The following is a 17,634-nucleotide window of genomic DNA, read 5'->3' on the forward strand; positions in this document are numbered from 1 at the left end:
TTAGTTGTAGCTGTGAAAGATCGTTACAGTGACGGTGAATAACGAGTTTATATTATCTTACAAAAGTGTGGAATGGAGAAGTGAATAACACAATCTTGCGTCAACCGCAGGATCACATGTGAATTTCAAAGACTGTAAAGATGGGCAAGCAACATGTATGGATCTGTATACATCATGTCAGGCTTTAGAATGTATGACAGTCAGCCCTGCTCCTCCACACTCACGAGGATCAGAAGCAACAGGTGATAACCGACTGCAGCTCGGGGATGAACTTGCTTCCGTCTCCTTTTATTCCACAGAGGGTCTTTTGCTTTGCATCCTGACAACTGACAAACAAGATCAACCGGAACCCCCAAGGATGTGCGAGAGTTACGTGCACGGAGAGTTGCAGTTGCAATCGCAGACACCTGAGAGCAGATCAGCACTAGCAGCCCCTTCCCTCCTCCTCCTCTCATCATCATCATCACCTCCATCATCATCTCCATCATCACCTCCATCATCACCTCCATCATCATCTCCATCATCATCATCTTCATCATCATCTTCATCATCATCTCCATCATCATCATCTCCATCATCATCATACAGATATCTGGGTTCCATCCTCCATCCGCCGGTGCTGGGTCTCTGTAACAGCTCCATCCCGAGCTTGACTCGACCTGACAGAACTCTGCGCGTGCAGTTGAGCAAGGCAAAGTCAAGCGATGTTGACTGACCGTTGCACCCGTCGTTAGTGCGCAGACTGTAGCCGAATAGAGGACTATTGCTTGTTGGGCACGAGGAGGTATTTGTATTGCATCCTTCAGTGTAGATATCTGTCAAGCATCACCAGTCAGAGCCATCCAGGTGATGGGGAAGGCAGGACTCACTTCCTCCCACCAGCCCGTTCACCGCCAGGTTTCCATCGTCACATTGTTCCTTCCCAGCTCTGAAACCGGAGCCACACCAGCAACTGCTCGAGCTAATCACGGCACAAACTTATCGACGAGTCAGATCGCTCACTTGAACAAGACGGGGTCCGTTATCGTCCATGAGTCTGCGAGCCCTGATATGTGGCAACACTCCGTGTTGTTCAAGATTGTCATCTGCATGCTGCCTGACTGTAACGATAATCAGTCTGACAGCACTTGGTACTTGGTGTCTACGAATTTCAGACAAAGGTATTCAGCAAGTTGTAGACAACTTGGACCCAGCGCCTGGTGCAGCAACAGCTCCTGCACTTTGCTCAAGAAATCCTTTGTAAACATTAGCAAACTTTTCATAGCTTTGTACAATATCGCAACCTCGTTTCTCATGTGACCCCAAGACGGATCAAATGCACATTCCTGAATCGCTTGTTTTCGAGGATACACTTGAATGGAACTGGTGTTTTTATAATCGTTTTGGAGCTCGGTCCAGCAGCATGGACATCTATTAGAGGTCGAGTGCTTGGTGAAGTCTTCGAAGTGTCAAGAAAATGTGTACAAGCCGACAGCATCGCATCACCTGTCCAGTGTTTCGGATCTGACACAAGCTGTACAGGGCGTTTTGATTGATAACCTGTCAAAACCATGATTGTTTGCACACAAGACTCCACAGTTTCGTACAATTCTTTCACATTCCATGCACCTGGAGGGCAACATCACGACTCAAGACCTCAGTGGATCACGGGAGCAACCTGCTCGTGATGTTCGGGGTGGTGTACAGGGCACCTGAGGCATTCCAGCATGCGCTAACTCCATGAGTTGCCTGCAGGCGAACTCACGAGAGTTTCAATCTTGCTTGCATCCTCTCACCTCATAGAGGGCGGTAGAGTTCAAAATCTCTGCCATTCCCGCTACCCCCACCAGCCGCGTCACTATCACCATCGCTACCCATCCCTTCATCCTGTCGGGTTGTCTCTTAGGGGCCAGGCGACACCCTCATCCCCCAACTGGACCTACAGGGCTCAGCTCTTGCGGTAGTGAAAGGTAGTTCCAGCCTGGGCTCAGGTCCAGGCTTCCGGGTGCTCCGATTCCGGTGAGGCTGGGCCCGGCCGTAGCCCGGCTCCGACGCGGCAAGCGGCCGCTGGAGTCCCTATATATCACCTCAAATCACCATTCCGTACTACCTCAGATCATCATGTGATCAGGGCCCGACTTTCCCGGGCCATATATAGAGTGAGGGAGCAGGCTACATACTGGAGTGATCTAGAAATGTGACAAAAACTTTTAAATCTTCTGCAAGTGAGGTGATCTCAAGTACTAGCAACTAATACTTCGAAACTCCCGTAAAGGACGAGGACGGGCCCCGCATTCCTAATTGGAGTCTAAATGCAGGAGCCTTTGAAGCTTTGTCGCCTGATGACTCCTGCAACATTATTACAAGAAGAATGAGACCGGCAAATTCAAATAACAGGCTCAAATGGAGTACCTCCTGCAAAATTTGTTGTAGAAATTCACTAGGATCCTGACAGTTTTCATCGTTTCCCAGAAAGCTGAATACCTGTCCATCTGCAGCAAACCATTATTAGGAGAGTTCCTTTCAAACAAGTGGAAGAAAGAATGTCTCTTTGAAACAAAGATTCAACTCACTTTCTAGAAATTTTCCGTGCATGCTTTTGACCTCGTAATCGCGAAAAAGTCCCTTCTCGACATCACAGCAAATCAACACTTTGCCAGCCTCACCCTGGATCTAAAGTTGCAGGATACAGTCAGACATTCTTGATTTGATTGAAGATGTGTGCGACCTCGAATACAAGTTTGACGCTACCGGATTTCGTAGCAAATTCCTTGAAATATGGCCTCATGAACTCAGGTACTCGAGTTCTCTTTAGATCCAAATCCACCAAAACGATCTCTGCAGGCTAGATGAAAGATACATACACATCAGTGAGATACAAGAGAGCAAGACAGATATGAAATCTACCTTTGCTGCGTAGGAAAACCTTGAGTCGCATCGAATCTTACCACCCAACTTCCTCTCGAGCCAAAAGTCCCTCTTTGCAAGGGCAAAGGCTATCTTGTGCACTTGGACTGGATCTATATAGAAGAATTGATTGAACTTATAGAGTCCTCCCGCTAGTGCCCCTGCTGAAGCAAATCCCGTGACATGGCCCATCGACGCATGGACGTCATACGGCAGGAAGCCAATGATCAATGTGGACGCGTTGTACGTCAACCTCATTAATGCAACTGAGAAGAGCCCCACTGACCCCATCAAGCCGTATCGCGCTCCTTCTATCTGTATCTTTGGCCACATGGCTTCCCAATATCCCTCTTGGAAACGAGGAATAGCGGGTAGATTCCTCTTCACCTGCTGCCACACGCTCTTCACGTCCAGCCTGTTAGGCAAGCTCTTGACAGACATTGACCTCGTCGTTCTCGCGGTTATGAATCGAATATCTGAGGACCTGGCAACCAGAAAGCACGAAGACGAGCACGAAGACGAGCACGCGACAGCTTTGCGTAGAGCATGGCGTGAGATGAACGCTGCCTGCATAGCGACGCGGCGGAGTTTTTGAAACAACAGACAGTATCTTATTTGAGGTGATACTAAATTATTGGTCAGCCATCTTCGCGGTAACAGGAGCGGGGACGGGGCGGATCGATCTGCGCATCGTCGAACCATGCGTGATCGCCTATAGAGACGTGAGAACAAGCATGAGGGGGCTTATGGTGGCAATGGCCGTTGCGCTGCTCATGAGACGAGAGGAGACTCGCGGTGAAGATGGCGGGCTGAGAGCTCTTTACTCCCTGTGTGAGAGGATGGAACGTTCTAGATCGCCGTCTTGTCTCATGGAGCGCAGATGGCAAGGTCGTAGTATAGACTTTACCCCATGCCTCACACTTCGGGGAGGAGATTCCACCACAGCAAAGAGTGAGATCAAGCAAGACAGAGAGAATGTGGAGCCATCTAAAGAAGGAGCTGAGAGCCCGCCTCTGAAATCGAAACGAAGGCTTGAAGGGAAAAAGAAGAAGGCGAAGAAAACGAGCGACCTCGAAGAGAACTCGATGAAAGACTTCGACTCCGCTGAGCTTGATGCCTGCCTAAAAGAAATCGAAGAAAAGTCAAAAAAGAGTGAGAAGACAGAAGACAAGAACACCTCAGGGGAACAGAAATCAGGGGAAAAGAAAAAGCTGAAGAAACGCAAAAGCAAAGCGACGAAGAAACGGAAAACAAAATCGAATGTTCCATTCCGTGCTTGGGTGATACAGGAACTTTGTTGTGATTGCAACTCATTCTCTCTCAGATGGACCCTGTTCCAAGTGGACAATCATTAGTTCCAAACCTGGAAGCATATGACGCTTTGTTCCCCCTGAATGTGAGATGGAACAAGAATATTCGATTTGAACATGTGAATCCTTCCTGAAACAGCTCGAATGGCCTACGCTCTCACTTGATTTTATGGATGATATGAGTGGTCAAAGGTATATTTGTATCTTGTGTGTTCCGTGTGGATGATACGGTCCGTTGGCTTGTAGGAAGGGTTTCCCTTTGGCATTCAGACTTGTTGTGGGAACTCAGGCTGCGAACCCCGAAAGCAACAAGGTGATTTAGAGCTCTACTTCCTCCTCTTCCTCATCTTTGCAAGGTGATGATGCTGGACACATGCGGCCTGCGACGATTCAAAAAGCGACAGGAAAAGAAAGAGCCAGGTACGATTGTCATGTGGCCAGGACCGGGAATTCGTGAGAATGATTAAGATTTTACACACAAAAAGAGCCAGGCGAGCTATTTTGTGAGTCGTCATCGTCCAGTGAAAGTGAATTTGAAGATGCAGTCAAGTTTGATTTGTAAATCAATCTACATAGTTGTATTGAGATGAATCTCAGGGGAATCAAGGTAGACCCAAAAGCAATTCCATATTCGATCGCCCACAACGGTACAGTGAACAAGGTATTTCATCGCTCGTTTTTATTGGAGAAGATATTATATGATGATGAAAACAGGTCATTTGCATGCCTCAAAGTCCCACGATTGTGGCTAGTTTGTCTGAATACGGCACTGTGAGTTAATCTGAAACTTTGTATTAGTAATTCGTGAATTTTTTTGTCTGCAGATCAATGTATATGATTGGGATAACGTCCTGCGGTAACAATGGAAAGGCTGGAGCTGTACCGTGAATCTTCATCTCAGGCCTGCAAAAATCTGGTCATCCGAAGATTCATCTCAAGTGCCAGAAAGCAACCCAGGAGAAGGGTGGGCCCTAGCGTGGAACCTCCGAGAGGGTTGTGTTTTTTTGTTTTTTTTTTTGAGTTTCTGCAAACTAATGCTTGTTGTAGAGGGTATCCTTGCATCAGGGCATAATTCTGGGATGATATTTCTTCATTATCCAAAGGTATTTCCTATTAGACTGAAATCCTCTCTTTGACTAAACACAGATAAAAGACAAGCGTTCGATTGCAGTCGAGGGGTAAATATATTTCAATTGCATTCGTTCCCTGAAGGTTGCGCTCTTTGCAGTCATTCATCAAGTGTCGAGTGCGTATGCTGGTCGCCGACCGAGGCTTCTGTACTCGCCACCTCTTCTTCTGACAGATCGATCAAGTTCTGGGATATCTCGTAACGCCTTACTTCGATGTCAATCTCGAGTCATTCGTGCCACTCAGATCGGATTCCTTTCATTGTGCCTTAACTATAGAAGAAGCGCATGAAGGTGAATCCATTTCTTGAAGCTTTGAGTCTCACGCGATTCTGCAACTCTCAGGGGATGTGAACTGCCTGTCCTGGAATACCATCGATACGTATCTCCTGTCACACTTGTAATGTAGATCCTGACAGCAATATCTACCTTGTTAGGAAGCTGTTAGTGAGTGGTGGAGAAGACGGAGCAATCAAGGTAGATCTCTCTCAGCATGCAACATGCATCATGTGAAAGGTTCTGATCTCATGGAAAGGTTTGGAATCTCCAAGATCTCAAATCTCAGGTCTTCATTGCGTTGTTGACCTTCTGACCTGATTACTTTGATGTTTTCAGAAGACGACGACCAAGTCTCTGGTGAGATTTCTTTGAGAGAAACAGGGTTTGTTAGACATCATTGATCAAACATGACACCAGGCTCCGATCGCTGTGTTGAATTTTCACAAATCCGCAATCTCAAGCGTCAACTGGCATCACAAAGATCCGACTATGTTGGTTGCGGCCTGTCGGTATAAAACATGGCATTGCAAATGGAAATTCCTTACAAATTTCGCGTTCAGAGAGGAGTGTGTGAGCATATGGGATTTTAGCCTTGAGAAAGACGATGTGGCCAATGACATTGAGGCTAAGTAAGCTATACAGTTAGTTTCCAACGTCCCTGACATTGGCAGGTATGGGCTTATGGAGCTGCCCCCGCAGCTTCTCTTCCTGCATTACGTAACTGATTGCACTGTCTTGCTTCTTGAACCTTCATCACTTTGACTGTCAGGGCCAAAAAGAGATCAGCGATGCAAAATGGCACCCGCTCCTCCCCAATGTGGTCTTCAGGTGCTGAGTCGAAATCGCAATCTGAGAGTGCTGAACCGTTTGAAAACTTTTCAGCTCTTGCTCCGATGGCATACACATCTGGAAGCCCTCTACTCTATGACAAGATAGATATTTCATGTGTAAAAAGCAGATTTATTGTACAATCTCTTCAGTGTCGTTCTCCCCCCCTTCTCTCCAATACTTCAAGAACTTGGACAGCTGGTTTGAAAGCTCAGTCTACTTTCATGAGATCGCTGCAGAACGAACCTTTGTTCTATCAGGAAATCCCCCAGTCACCCATGGCTCCGTCTCTAACACTCCACTGCCCTGTGAATGGGTCAACAAGCCCTGGTTTCCTTACACATTCTGACCTGAGTATGTATGTATGCTCCCTGGGAATCTATGATGACAAATACAGGAAATCCGAGCCACTGCGATCATAGAAAATTCAGCGAACATCCAGATATCAGAGGAGGTCAAACAAGAGAGACCTGGGGGTCTCCGAGCTTTTTCAGGATGCCGAAGTTCCTCTCGTTCTCGGCATCGAGCAGAGTCAAGACATAGTACTTGGGAAGGTTTCAGATCGAATGCACAACGTGTCATCCTCAGACCTTGGAGCACAGAGAAGAACAAGCATCATCGTTCTTGAAGACTCGGTAAAATTTCTGTCTGACGGTCAACCTCTGTAGACTGTCATCAAAGAATCCTTGCCTTGCACGACATGCTCCAATCAGCTCCGATCTGCACATGGCTGTTAAAAGAAACATGAAAGAGCAGCTGATCTGTTATGCCTGCAGAAGTATTCTCCTTTTGGGTGAGCTTCCAGCAGCTTTCTTGATAGCATCCTTTATCGCGTCCTGGCAAGATCACATCCGTTATCGCAACGTGTGTTACTTTTATCGACAAGATTGTTCGAATCCAGCGCTAGAATACCTCTCCGCTGGCCAGCCCCGTGTAGATGTCCTGTGACATCGCAATCTCCTCCTCCGAGGCATGTGCCGTGTACTTGAAGCTCAGGTACATGGAGCTACTCTTGCCGTCCTCTCCAATGATCTCTTCTTGCTCCTCGGTCAGCAGGGTGTACCATCCCTCTCTATCCTCGTCCACGAAGTCAGCTACAGGGACGATCACGTATCCCATGATGTCATCGGAGCCGAGGTCGTCGTGATCGTAGAGGATCAACTCGACCTTCTGCTCTAAGTCTGTGACCGGGAAGCTGAACTCCTGGTTCCACTCGGGGTTCAGATTGTTCCGCACGATCTTCGTCTTCTTCGCCTTCTTCCTCCATCCTCCTCCTCCCGTCATGCTCAGCATCACGTAGGGATCGCTCAGTCCCGCCATGTCCATCCTCTTCAGACTCTTCGCCTTGATAACCCCAACCTCCGCCACCCCGATGCCTTCTGCCATGTTGACGGACAAGGTCAGGTATTGCCCGATGCTACCGGCAGCGGGCAGCGCCGTGCACGGCCCCCCGGGCGCCGGGCCGTGGCACCGTGGCCCGGTCGACCGTACCGTGACACCGTGACTCGGTGACGGTGGCAGTCGGGGGGCGCCGCTGCCGGTAGCCTGAGTAGCATCATGGCAGTGGGGCCCGACATCATGGCATTGCTCGGAAATACGATCTTGTACTTCGGAATGGGTTAGCAGATCATCGCCGCCGCCGGAGACAGTGGCATCGGATCGGCCCGGGCCCGGCCCAGCCGCACGATTGGTCGAGGGGGCAATGTAGTACGTGTGACGAAGAGGAGGCCTTCATAGCCGTCTTGCTAAGGTCCTCTCAGGCATGTCTGGATGGTTTGGGTTTCACAGTCTTATTTCTCACTAACTGAGGTCGAAATGATGTCTGCATTACTTTGGCATAGTGCAAGTCTAACATACTTGTGCCGCTGTCCGTCTGTGACGGTGCATGAGGCCCGGCGGCGGCCTGCTCAGTCACTGCAGTGGAGGCAGTGCCGGAGGCTGAGCCTCAGTCACCGGGCGCGGCCCGACCAGCTGGGCCCGGCTACATGATTTGGGCCTGTTGGGGATGAGGGGAAAAGTTGAGGGGAGATGCCATTGCGAGTCATCACTACTGCTCCTCCTGCTCCTGCTCCTGCTCCTCCTGCTCCTCCTCCTCCTGCTCCTGCTCCTCCTGCTCCTGCTCCTCCTGATCCCTGTAGAGTTGCCTTGAAACAGAATGTCGTTCCTTTCCTCTCCCTGCATTCGTCATGCTTCTGTCGCCTTGGCCTGGCATGTCGCTCCGACTTCTATTTTGGCTGTAAAAGTCACAATTGAGACTTTCTCGACCGCGCTCTCTTGTCTCGTTTTCTTCTCAGCTTCTCGCAATCTCGTTCGGTTTTGCTTCATGATTGTTCTGCTCACCTCGCACTTCTTCGATCTTGTTCGAGAAGGCTTCAAGGGTTGTGGAAAACGTTCTTACATGGTTGCAGGAAGCCGGAGCAGAGGCTCTTGAATGATGCTTTGCGACTGAACCCATGGCCACCAGAGCAACTAAAGTTGCTGTGGTTCAATGTCCCTCAGGCAACCTGGTCCTGCTGATATCACCTTCCAACCAGAAGGAAACCCTGGTAATCTTTCAGCTGTAGTCACTCCCCGACACTGAGATCGGAACAGCTCATCACAGTGGACGATTCGAGCGGTACTTTGATCTATCAGGGTATTCCAGGGCACGACACGTTTGACACGGAAGAGGTCAGTAAGCAGCAGCTGTCTTCCTGGAGCTCATTCTCGCGACAGGATGCCTTGGCGTGGTGTTCTTCTAGATGCTGTTGTGGAAAGCCTGTCCAGTCCATCGTTCGCGGGCATGCGTTCCTCGGGATGGTGGTCACTCCGCTCCAGGTATCAGATGGGAGCAAACGTGCTGGTCCTGGTTGACGGCAGCCATGTCAAGGTCCTGGTGCTGGTTGCTGTTGAGGTCAAAAGAGACCCTCTCCCAGGAGGACATGCGATGTGCACAGTAACAAAGTGAGGAACGCGTTCGAGCGCGACTGGAGCTGAATCTTGGTTCCAGGTCCAAGTGGATCAAAGGGTCGCTGCTCGGCGCTTCAGTTGATTCAGCACTGTCCAAGGTAGGAGGAGGGGAGTGAAGGTTGGTTGTGACTTCAAAGTGCAGGCGGACGAAGCTGGATTGGAGAAGTTGAAGGATTTTACCATCAGTGGATATCACTTCTACTCGGAGACATATGACTTGACCAGACCTTTCCCTTCGACGTCGAGTGTCTTGGAATATGACTACGAGTAAGTGTGCTGTGATGTTCACTGTAACTTTGTGTCACTGTGACTCGCTTTCAGGTATTGCTGGAACCAATGGCTTGCGTCTCCTTTCGAAAAAGCCGGCTTGAGGAATTGCTGTGTTGTGTTGCTCCAGGTTCCGCTCCCCCACTCCCCTCCTCCTCCTCCTCTCTCCATTTCCGCCTCTCCTCTCCTTGTTCTTGTTATCCGATGTGAACTTTCCGCCTCCTGTCAGGGTCTAGGATGCAGTCGACTCTTCTCCTTTGAGCATCCGGAAACCAACGAGCAGGTCAATGTCGGGTTGGCACTCATATCGAGGAAGAGCATCGCAAATCCCGGTGATGATAATGATGGAGATGATGATGGAGATGATGATGGAGGTGATGATGGAGATGATGATGATGATGATGATGGAGATGATGATGGAGATGATGATGATGGAGATAGTGGTGGAGGAGATGATGATGATGGCAATGGTGGTGGTGATGATGGAGATGATGATAGCAATGATGATGATGATGATGATGAGGATCAGGAGGACGAGAAGGAGGATGTTTGTTCTTCCGATTACTGAAGTGCGGGACAGGAACAAGGTATAACGCCCGAGGGTTGAACAAGGCGGCAGGAGCAGGAAACGAGATCGAATCAGAGCAGGTGATGGAGAGGTGTTGTTGAAGATGCTAACGGGGGGCCTTGAAGATTTTTTGGGTCTCCCCCATCAAAGGGGATGGGAGTATCGAGGATCAGTGGAGCTCTCACATATGGCGAAGGGGGACAGTACCGGTAATATCTGGTACGAAGATGACGTGTCATTGCATGATATGCTCCTCCAGGTACACTGGCGTCATGAGCTGACAAGCTCTGTCACTGCTCCCAAGATTGTGATAGGATCTTCTCCATATGAAGGGGTGGACCAGTTTTATCATGACGCGTACATGCGGTGAGCAGAGGAGGGGAGGGGAGATGTCGTGATGCTATGTGACATTACATGTTGACGTGAGATGATATGATATGAACTCATGATCCGATCCGATCACATGTTTGAGTCTGTCATAGTGATTGAGATTCATCCAGGTACAACGGAACGCCGATGTCGTTCGTCAACCTCCTCCGATGTGATGCAGAGAGCGGAGAAACGAATTTGTCAGAGGTGACAACAGATGTAGAGTAATACCAGTGCTCATCATGTCATTCAGATCTTTCAGCAGTCTCTGAGAGAGGCGAAGAGCCTCTTGTCATCCAAGTATAGCATACAGGAACTTCTCAGTCCTGCTCAGGACTGTCGTTGCATCTGACAGCTCTTCTGCAGATGGAACTCAACATGTGCAACTTTGACTGGCACCGGATCAAGAAAGAGATGGGGCTGGAGACTACAGTGAAATGGTGAAGTAGAACAACCCTAAAGGGAAGATCCAGTGACGAGAATTTTCCAGCCTGTGGGATCGACTGAGCCCGCTGATCGAGAAGGCAGATTTGTCAGAGGTGACCATGGTGACGTGGCTGCTGTTTTACCTGTTGACCTTTCCGTTGAAGGGATGTCTGAAGTTGGGAAGAGCTGGCAGTCCGATCAAAGAGAGTCAAGTTGAGCCGAGAAGAAAGCAGGTGAAACTTCCCACTCTCTTGCACTGGCTCTTCCTGACACCCAGCTCTTCCTTCAGGCCTCCGTCCTCCGGTACAACTGCGCAGACTCCCTGGATAGAACCAACTTGTGCTGTACGAGAACTGTCGCTGTCGTGACCATCACATCTCACCTCGTTTCCCCTTAGGTTTCATGGTCTCACAGCAACTCCTCCTCGAGCAATGTCGTCGGAGCCACATCGGTTTCACCAGCAGGGTACTAGTACGTCAATCCCCCACCCACCCCTCTCGCTCTACCTTTCCCTCCTCCCTCCCTCCATCTTTCTCCCTTGACTCTTTTTGCTCCTCCCTCCCTCCCTCTTTCTCCCTTGACCCCTTATCCTCCTCCCTCCCTCCTTCCCCCCCTGATTCCTTTTGACGTACCAACTTCATCCCCGAGCTTATGTCTCTTTTCTTTCTCCATCTCTATCTCACTTACCAACTGCCTCCTCCCCCTCTGTTGCCTCCCCTTTTTTGCATGCTCCTTACTCCTTCCAAGGTCAAAACTGAGCCAGACATCGATTTTCAATCAAGACTTTCCTCTCACTGGGGATTCCTAAAGTCCCCAGAAGTTGATGTGGATGCTGTCCGATCACTCTTAGAGCCCAAGGTTGTATCCTCCTCCTCCCTACCCCTACCCGATCCTCTTCTCTTGTCCCTCTTGCCCTTTTCAAGTTCCTTCGTTTCTCCTCCTCCTCGTCTCCTTCTTCAACTACTCCCCCCCCTTCTCTTCACCTTTCTGTCTCATGCTCTTGCTCCTAGTTTGCCTCCCTTCCCCCCCCCTTCCCACCTCTTGCCACTTCCCGCGCTCTCCCTCGCCGTACCTCTGCCCTCTCCTAACGTATCTCCCTCAGCTCCTCGAGTGGCTGGCTGAGGCTTACGTGCGCAACGGCGATCTCTTCTCCTTCCTCTACACTAACACGCCGGCGCTCCTGACTGGTCCCATGCGCGACTACACTTCCCTTCCTCCTGCAGTCTCCGACACTCAGATCTCCGTTCAGCGAAGGTCAACTTCATCTCTGACTGGCTGTACTTCCTTGCTCCCTCTCGTTCCCGTTCCTCCTCTCAGTCTTCTTTCCTTGTGTCGTCGATTCTAATCCTTGTCCACCACCTTGATCACCTTCTGCACGGCGTTCCTTCCCATCTCTCAATTCTCTTCCTCTTTCTTCTTCGCTTTCCTTGTCAAGCCATGTCTTGTCTTGTCTTGTCTTGTCTTGTCTTGTCTTGTCTTGTCTTGTCTTGTCTTGTCTTGTCTTGTCTTGTCTTGTCTTGTCTTCCTCTTGCTCACTTCTCTCGATCAGGTATCACAACGTGCTGAGCGACTCGGAGCGGCAGCTGCAGTACTTCGCCTTCCTGGGCGCTACCTCAGCCAACTCCTCCCTCTCTCTCTTCCCTCTCCCACTCAGCGTGCTGCGTCTCCTCCCCACACGCCGTTCTCCTCCACCAGCTCTCTTCTTCTACGCATCCTGCACGCTTTGAGGCGCAGGTGCAGCAAGTAGGAGGGAAGGCTTCATCCTCCTTCTCACGCATGCAACCAGGTCCTTGACTCGTCGCCTAACTCTGCTGCCTGGATGTTCCCTCCTGAGCTCGATGTGGCGGATATCTGCCTGCACCTTCGAGCTCCGGTTCGGTCACGAAGAGGAGGGAGGGGCGGAGGGAGGTGGAAGAAAAGACGGAAGAAGTCGAGAAAAGAAGAGAAGGGGATGAATCGAGGAGAGGAGGATAGTATGTGAGGAGAGGAGATAAGCAGGGAGTGGGAAGGAGAAGCACAAGGACAGAGGAGAAGAGGCAAGGCAAGGGTTGAGGAGGATGAAGGGGAGATGAGGAAAATAGCGAGGGGATAACGACATTTGCAGAGTATCGTCACGGAGGTTCAGCTTTGGATCAAGAACGGGATCGCGTCCTGCGAATTCCCAGCCTCCATTAGCATCTGGTTGACCTCTCATACCCCTCCTCTTCGGAAGGCGTTGAATCTTTCTCCTCCTCCTTGGCAGGGTTGGGAGATACATCAACGAGATGGAACAGGTCCTCCTGCTCCTGCTCCTCCTTCGTCATCATGACAACACCTCCTTGCATCCTTGCATGATCCCTTCCCCGTCGTAGTTCTTGTTATCTCCTGTCTCCTCTCCTCTCCTGTCTCCTCTCCTCCTCATCCTCTTCTCTCATGCGCTCTGCTGCTCTCCCTCTCCTTCTCTTCCTCTCCTCCCCTCCTAATCTCCATCTCGTTTTCTCCCCTACCATCCTCCTCTCCACCTCCCCCCTCCTGCCTTCTCACTCGATCACAGATCTACGGAAATGTTGATCTCCCCCAGTGCGAGGACGGCACGAGGATCAGCTTTCCCATTCCTTCCTACATCCCCGACAAGCTGAGAAAAGGAGAGCAGGTAAGAAACAAATTCCTCCTCGCCTTAGGTTTACCCTTCGACCAGCTTGTTCCTTCTCTGCTCCCCCCAGCTCAGCCCAAGAGGCTGCATGCTCTCTCGCAGATCGTGCAGATTCAGGTGAGAGGAGGGAGGGTCGCCCGAGGTCGGTCTGACAAGGAAGAAGATGATGAGGAGAAGGGACGGCACTCGCTCCATCATCCTCGGAAGGCTGAGTGTGAACGGGATCGTCCCGTCAGGTTGCGTTTCTTCCGATCCAAATCAAATTCCTGCATCCTTCTTTGAATCTTCTTTCCTCCTCGTCAATTGCTGTTCCTGCTCTGCTCTGCTCTCTTCTTCTCTCTTCCCCTCTCTTCTCCTTCTCCTCCCTCTTCTTCTCACTTTGGAGTCTAGACCTGCACATCGAGGACTCAGGAACCAACAAGGAGGCTGAGCGAGCAGTCAGCATCTCTCTCGCCTCCTTCCCTACCACCGACAGCATGGTGGAGAAGAAGTTTGCGGAGGGAGCGAGCAAGACAGCACGAGAGCTCGGGGGCAAGGTGAGAGGATGTTTACTTCCCTTCATCTCTTACTCTTCTCTTCAGGCCCTTGCCAAGGCAGATGAGCTCGTAGACAAGTAGATATCTCTCCTATTCCTCTCTTTTTCACTTCTACTCCTCCTGCTCCTCCTCCTCCTGCTCCTCCTCCTGCTGCTCCTCCTGCTCCTGCTCCTGCTCCTGCTCCTGCTCCTGCTCCTCCTCCTTCTCCTTCTCCTGCTCCTTCTCCTTGTCGCTTTCTTGCTCCTCCCTCTCTTTCCACTTCATCGCTTTCTTCTCATTTTCTTGCAGGTATGCGGGCGATGATTCCAAGTTGGGGAGCATAGCCAAGGGAGCGCTGTCCTCTATGGGGAAACTAGCCGGCTGGATGGGCTCGAAGGCCAAGGTGTAAACATGATCGTTTCTCGTCTCTGTTCACTTAAGAAAACTCTTTGCTTCAAGGTCTCCCAGAACAAGCCAACAAACAGTCAGACAGCGGTGACTGTAGGGAACGAGAGGAGAGAGAAGGAAAGAGAGATTAAGTCTAGTCAAGACGTCGCGTCCCAACTGACAGCCATGTGGAGCAATCAGGTCAGGAGGAGGGGAAGAGGAGAGGGGGAGTGGAGAAAGGAAGGAGCAGGAGGTCAATGATACAAGGAGAGGAGGCAGCTGACACGAGGAGGAAGCAGGGTAGAGCAGGGGAGATGGAGTTGAAGTGTTAGAGCGAGGAGGAAGTGAAAGGCAACGCAGAGGGTCTCATAAGGTCTCAGGCGTCTGGACGAGCTTGGAGTAACCCGAGGAGCGACCAGGAAGGGAATGAGGTTGTGCAGAGGAAGGCCGAGAATACGGGTTGACAATCTTTGCCTCTTCTTTCATCTCCTCCTCTACCTCGTCCTGGTCCTCCTCTACCTGCTGCTGCTGCTCCACCTCTACCTCATATCCTTTCTTTTGTCCTAGTTCCTCCTTCCCGCCTTGACCTCTTCAAAGTCTCATGACTGTTCTTTTAGCAAGCGCCTCTTCCGGCAGGTTGGATCTGAAGGGTATGGAGGAGGCGATCATGGCGGAGTCGAAAGGTCTCCGTGCGTCACGGGAGGAGCAAGGACAGTCAGACTGCAGCGCTTCTGCTGCTGCTGCTGCTGCTGCTGCTGCTTCCAACGTTGATCCCCTTGCGGGAGTTTTCATCGGAGGAAGCAACTTCGGGCAGGAGGAGGAGGACGGGGAAGGGGGAGAGGATGGGGAGCAGAGTGGGGAAGTTCCCCCTACACAGCAGGTGCAGGAGGGTGCGAGGGCTCTAGGGGACTCGACGGGGCTGGAAGCAGCAAACCGAGCGATGCGAACGAGGAGAAATCACTGCAGAAGCATCCTTCAGTCAAGGTGCTGCTGCTGCTACTGCTGCTGCTCTTGCCGCTGCTGCCGCTGCCTGTGGTGTTGCTGCATTTGCTGCTGTCGTGAAACTCGTTCCTCTGCTTCCCTCCTCCTCCTCCTGCTCCTCCTGCTCTCCATGCCCCCCCTCTGGTGCTATTCTTCCTCTTACCACACCTCTTTATCTCCTCTGGTTCCTTTCCGTAGGTAACCTCCGATCTTCCTGTCTCATCTCGTCCTCCTCCTCCTCGTCCTCGTCCTCCTGCTCCTGCTCATCTGACGCATTGGCAGCCGATCCTCGCTGCAAGGCTGCATCGCATCCTTCGCGAGCCTCGCTGAGAGGATATCCAAGGAGGAAGAGCACGGGAAGCAGAAGGAGGAGGGAGAGATAGCGAGAGAGAGGGAGCAGATTGTCGATCACTTCCTGCGCTCTGCCCTGTCGTTTGCTGCCATGCAGCTTGTGGACGAGGGGTACGAGACGAGGAGCTCCGTGGAGGAGGGAAAAGGACGATGTCTCCTATCGCAGTTCCCCAGAGCCTCCATCCTCCAGTCTGTGCCGACATCCTGCGGTATCCTCCTCCTCCTCCTCCTCCTCCTCCTCCTCCTCCTGCTCCTCCTCCTCCTCCTCCTCCTCCTCCTCCTCGTTTCGCCCTTCTTTCTTTCTCCTCCCCTCTACTTCCTTCATCTGCCTCCTGTCCAGCCCCTCCTCCCTCTTTCTCTTCCTCTCTTCCTCTTTCGTCTCGTCCCTTCTATTCTTCCTTGACATTGCTTGCAGCTTCTCTCCCCATCGAGAGCGTTCTCATGCCTGACAGCTTGCTTCCTTTCTCCTGCGGCGGCTGGAAATGCGACGAGGGCACCGAACGCGCGTCCTTCACTATCGTTCTCCCGCAGCTTGCCAAGGTGATCTAACGAAGAGGACCAGGGGCAGGGGCAGGGGCAGGGGCAGGGGCTGGAGCAGCAGGAGGATATGTTGTAGTGTTGGTGGGTGGAGCGCGAGGAGGAAAGGAGGGGGGCTGTTTCAAATTCTCCTGAACGACCTCCAGGTCACGGAGATTCAATTGCTAGTGTGCGGAAGCAGCGAGGAGGAGGGGATGAGGAGGGAGGAAGCCCCACGAATCTCCATGACCCTCCAGAACTCAATCTCTGAGAGGAGCAGGGAGATGTGGGAGTGGAACCTGGCCGACTCGTTCGAGGGGGAGGCGGCCACCCCCGGCACGCTCCTCTCCTTCCTCCCTCCTCCTCCTCCTCCTGGCCAAGACGAGACCTACGGCAAGTTCCTCTTCTGCAGCCTACAGGTCCCAGCTGGACAACAGCTGAAGCTGGGGAGGCTGCTCGTCTATGGGGAGTGGAAGAAAGAGGTTCTGCTCCTTCTCCTCCTGCTCCTGCTCCTGCTCCTGCTCCTCCTGCTCCTGCTCCTCCTGCTCCTGCTCCTCCTGCTCCTCCCCATTCCTCTTCTCTTCATCCTCTTGGTCCTTTCTATCCTCCTAGCTCACCTCTGCTGCCTCCAGGTGTTTCACCCCCCCAGCTCCCTCCTGGGCAGCCCTGAGTGCGTCGCGCAGACTAGCCTCTCCTCCCTCCTCCTCTCCAGGAGCGGTTTTGCAGCCCTCAAGGCCGTCCGAGCTGTCCTGCGAGAGCAGGGAGCTCCTGCTGGCTTCGGGGGTGTCATCCTCGACTTCGTAGTCGAGCAGGGGACGTCCATCACAGGCTTCGGGCTCGAGCTCAAGAGCGGGCTCCCCGCCTCTCCCCTCCCAGCTGATGTCCACCTGGTGGTCCACGGAGGAGCAGGAGGGAACGTGGGAGGGCGGGACGCCAAGGACGCAAAGCTTGACGTCCGTATCCCCCTCACCGCCCCAGGGTCAAAGTTGTTCTACTCCCTACCTGCCCCAGCTGTTGCCGGGCAGGTGACCTTGGCTCTCGGCCGCTGCTACGATGGGACCTGGAGCTCGAGAGCGATGCTGCACAATCTACGGATACTGCTGTACGGGTTTAAGGGACAAGAATGACGGAGAGGAGGAGGAGGAGGAGGAGGAGAAACGAAGGACGACCGAGGAGGGAGGAGAGAGGATAGCGAACATCAGGTAGGAGGAAGGGGAAGGAAGTCACCATGAAGGAGAGAGGA

At 51.8% G+C, this 17,634-nt stretch overlaps 5 protein-coding genes across 5 annotated transcripts; 2 read left to right on the plus strand and 3 right to left on the minus strand.

Annotated features, from left to right (window-relative positions):
* Positions 1–34: 34 nt before the first annotated feature.
* On the minus strand, positions 35–1,863 carry GUITHDRAFT_150408 (hypothetical protein). Its single transcript, XM_005840343.1, has 13 exons — positions 1,776–1,863; positions 1,658–1,728; positions 1,587–1,608; positions 1,486–1,539; positions 1,284–1,388; positions 1,146–1,235; positions 1,003–1,100; positions 870–952; positions 717–815; positions 587–670; positions 374–407; positions 225–326; positions 35–163 (listed from the first exon to the last, which is right to left on the minus strand). The coding sequence occupies exons 1-12, from the start codon at positions 1,845–1,847 to the stop codon at positions 230–232; spliced, it is 909 nt and encodes a 302-aa protein (XP_005840400.1). The 5' UTR covers positions 1,848–1,863; the 3' UTR covers positions 35–163; positions 225–229.
* Positions 1,864–2,229: 366 nt separating this feature from the next.
* Positions 2,230–3,327, minus strand: GUITHDRAFT_133139 (hypothetical protein; the record flags this gene model as incomplete). Its single annotated transcript, XM_005840344.1, has 5 exons — positions 2,230–2,328; positions 2,392–2,471; positions 2,553–2,646; positions 2,708–2,824; positions 2,887–3,327. The coding sequence occupies 5 exons, from the start codon at positions 3,325–3,327 to the stop codon at positions 2,230–2,232; spliced, it is 831 nt and encodes a 276-aa protein (XP_005840401.1).
* A 293-nt stretch (positions 3,328–3,620) lies between these two features.
* GUITHDRAFT_101124 (hypothetical protein) lies at positions 3,621–6,530 on the plus strand (the record flags this gene model as incomplete). Its single annotated transcript, XM_005840345.1, has 21 exons — positions 3,621–4,166; positions 4,211–4,282; positions 4,336–4,388; positions 4,467–4,509; positions 4,553–4,616; positions 4,808–4,857; positions 4,911–4,967; positions 5,021–5,052; positions 5,098–5,189; positions 5,244–5,299; positions 5,343–5,374; positions 5,425–5,523; positions 5,571–5,617; positions 5,733–5,800; positions 5,859–5,888; positions 5,939–5,959; positions 6,020–6,111; positions 6,163–6,231; positions 6,274–6,319; positions 6,372–6,430; positions 6,485–6,530. 21 exons carry the CDS (start codon positions 3,621–3,623, stop codon positions 6,528–6,530), a joined length of 1,674 nt encoding a protein of 557 aa, XP_005840402.1.
* Positions 6,531–7,516: 986 nt separating this feature from the next.
* GUITHDRAFT_54647 (hypothetical protein) lies at positions 7,517–7,801 on the minus strand (the record flags this gene model as incomplete). The annotated part of the gene is made up of 1 exon (XM_005840346.1): positions 7,517–7,801. A coding segment is annotated over one exon (285 nt), but the record flags the coding sequence as incomplete, so codon positions are not given.
* A 1,082-nt stretch (positions 7,802–8,883) lies between these two features.
* Positions 8,884–17,518, plus strand: GUITHDRAFT_101126 (SacI homology domain-containing protein; the record flags this gene model as incomplete). Its single annotated transcript, XM_005840347.1, has 36 exons — positions 8,884–8,976; positions 9,023–9,100; positions 9,146–9,247; positions 9,300–9,373; positions 9,420–9,477; positions 9,522–9,646; positions 9,701–9,776; positions 9,876–9,978; positions 10,227–10,294; positions 10,340–10,423; positions 10,474–10,580; positions 10,715–10,790; positions 10,950–11,023; positions 11,074–11,131; positions 11,174–11,242; positions 11,299–11,353; positions 11,407–11,474; positions 11,757–11,867; positions 12,112–12,263; positions 12,559–12,664; positions 12,796–12,882; positions 13,114–13,190; positions 13,252–13,282; positions 13,543–13,641; positions 13,687–13,758; positions 13,805–13,877; positions 14,032–14,177; positions 14,223–14,254; positions 14,466–14,559; positions 14,616–14,744; positions 14,924–15,002; positions 15,161–15,527; positions 15,807–16,084; positions 16,291–16,415; positions 16,811–16,873; positions 17,024–17,518. 36 exons carry the CDS (start codon positions 8,884–8,886, stop codon positions 17,516–17,518), a joined length of 3,984 nt encoding a protein of 1,327 aa, XP_005840404.1.
* Positions 17,519–17,634: the final 116 nt, after the last annotated feature.

This window comes from Guillardia theta (assembly GCF_000315625.1).
Source record: "Guillardia theta CCMP2712 unplaced genomic scaffold GUITHscaffold_6, whole genome shotgun sequence".
Taxonomy (NCBI): Eukaryota; class Cryptophyceae; order Pyrenomonadales; family Geminigeraceae; genus Guillardia; species Guillardia theta.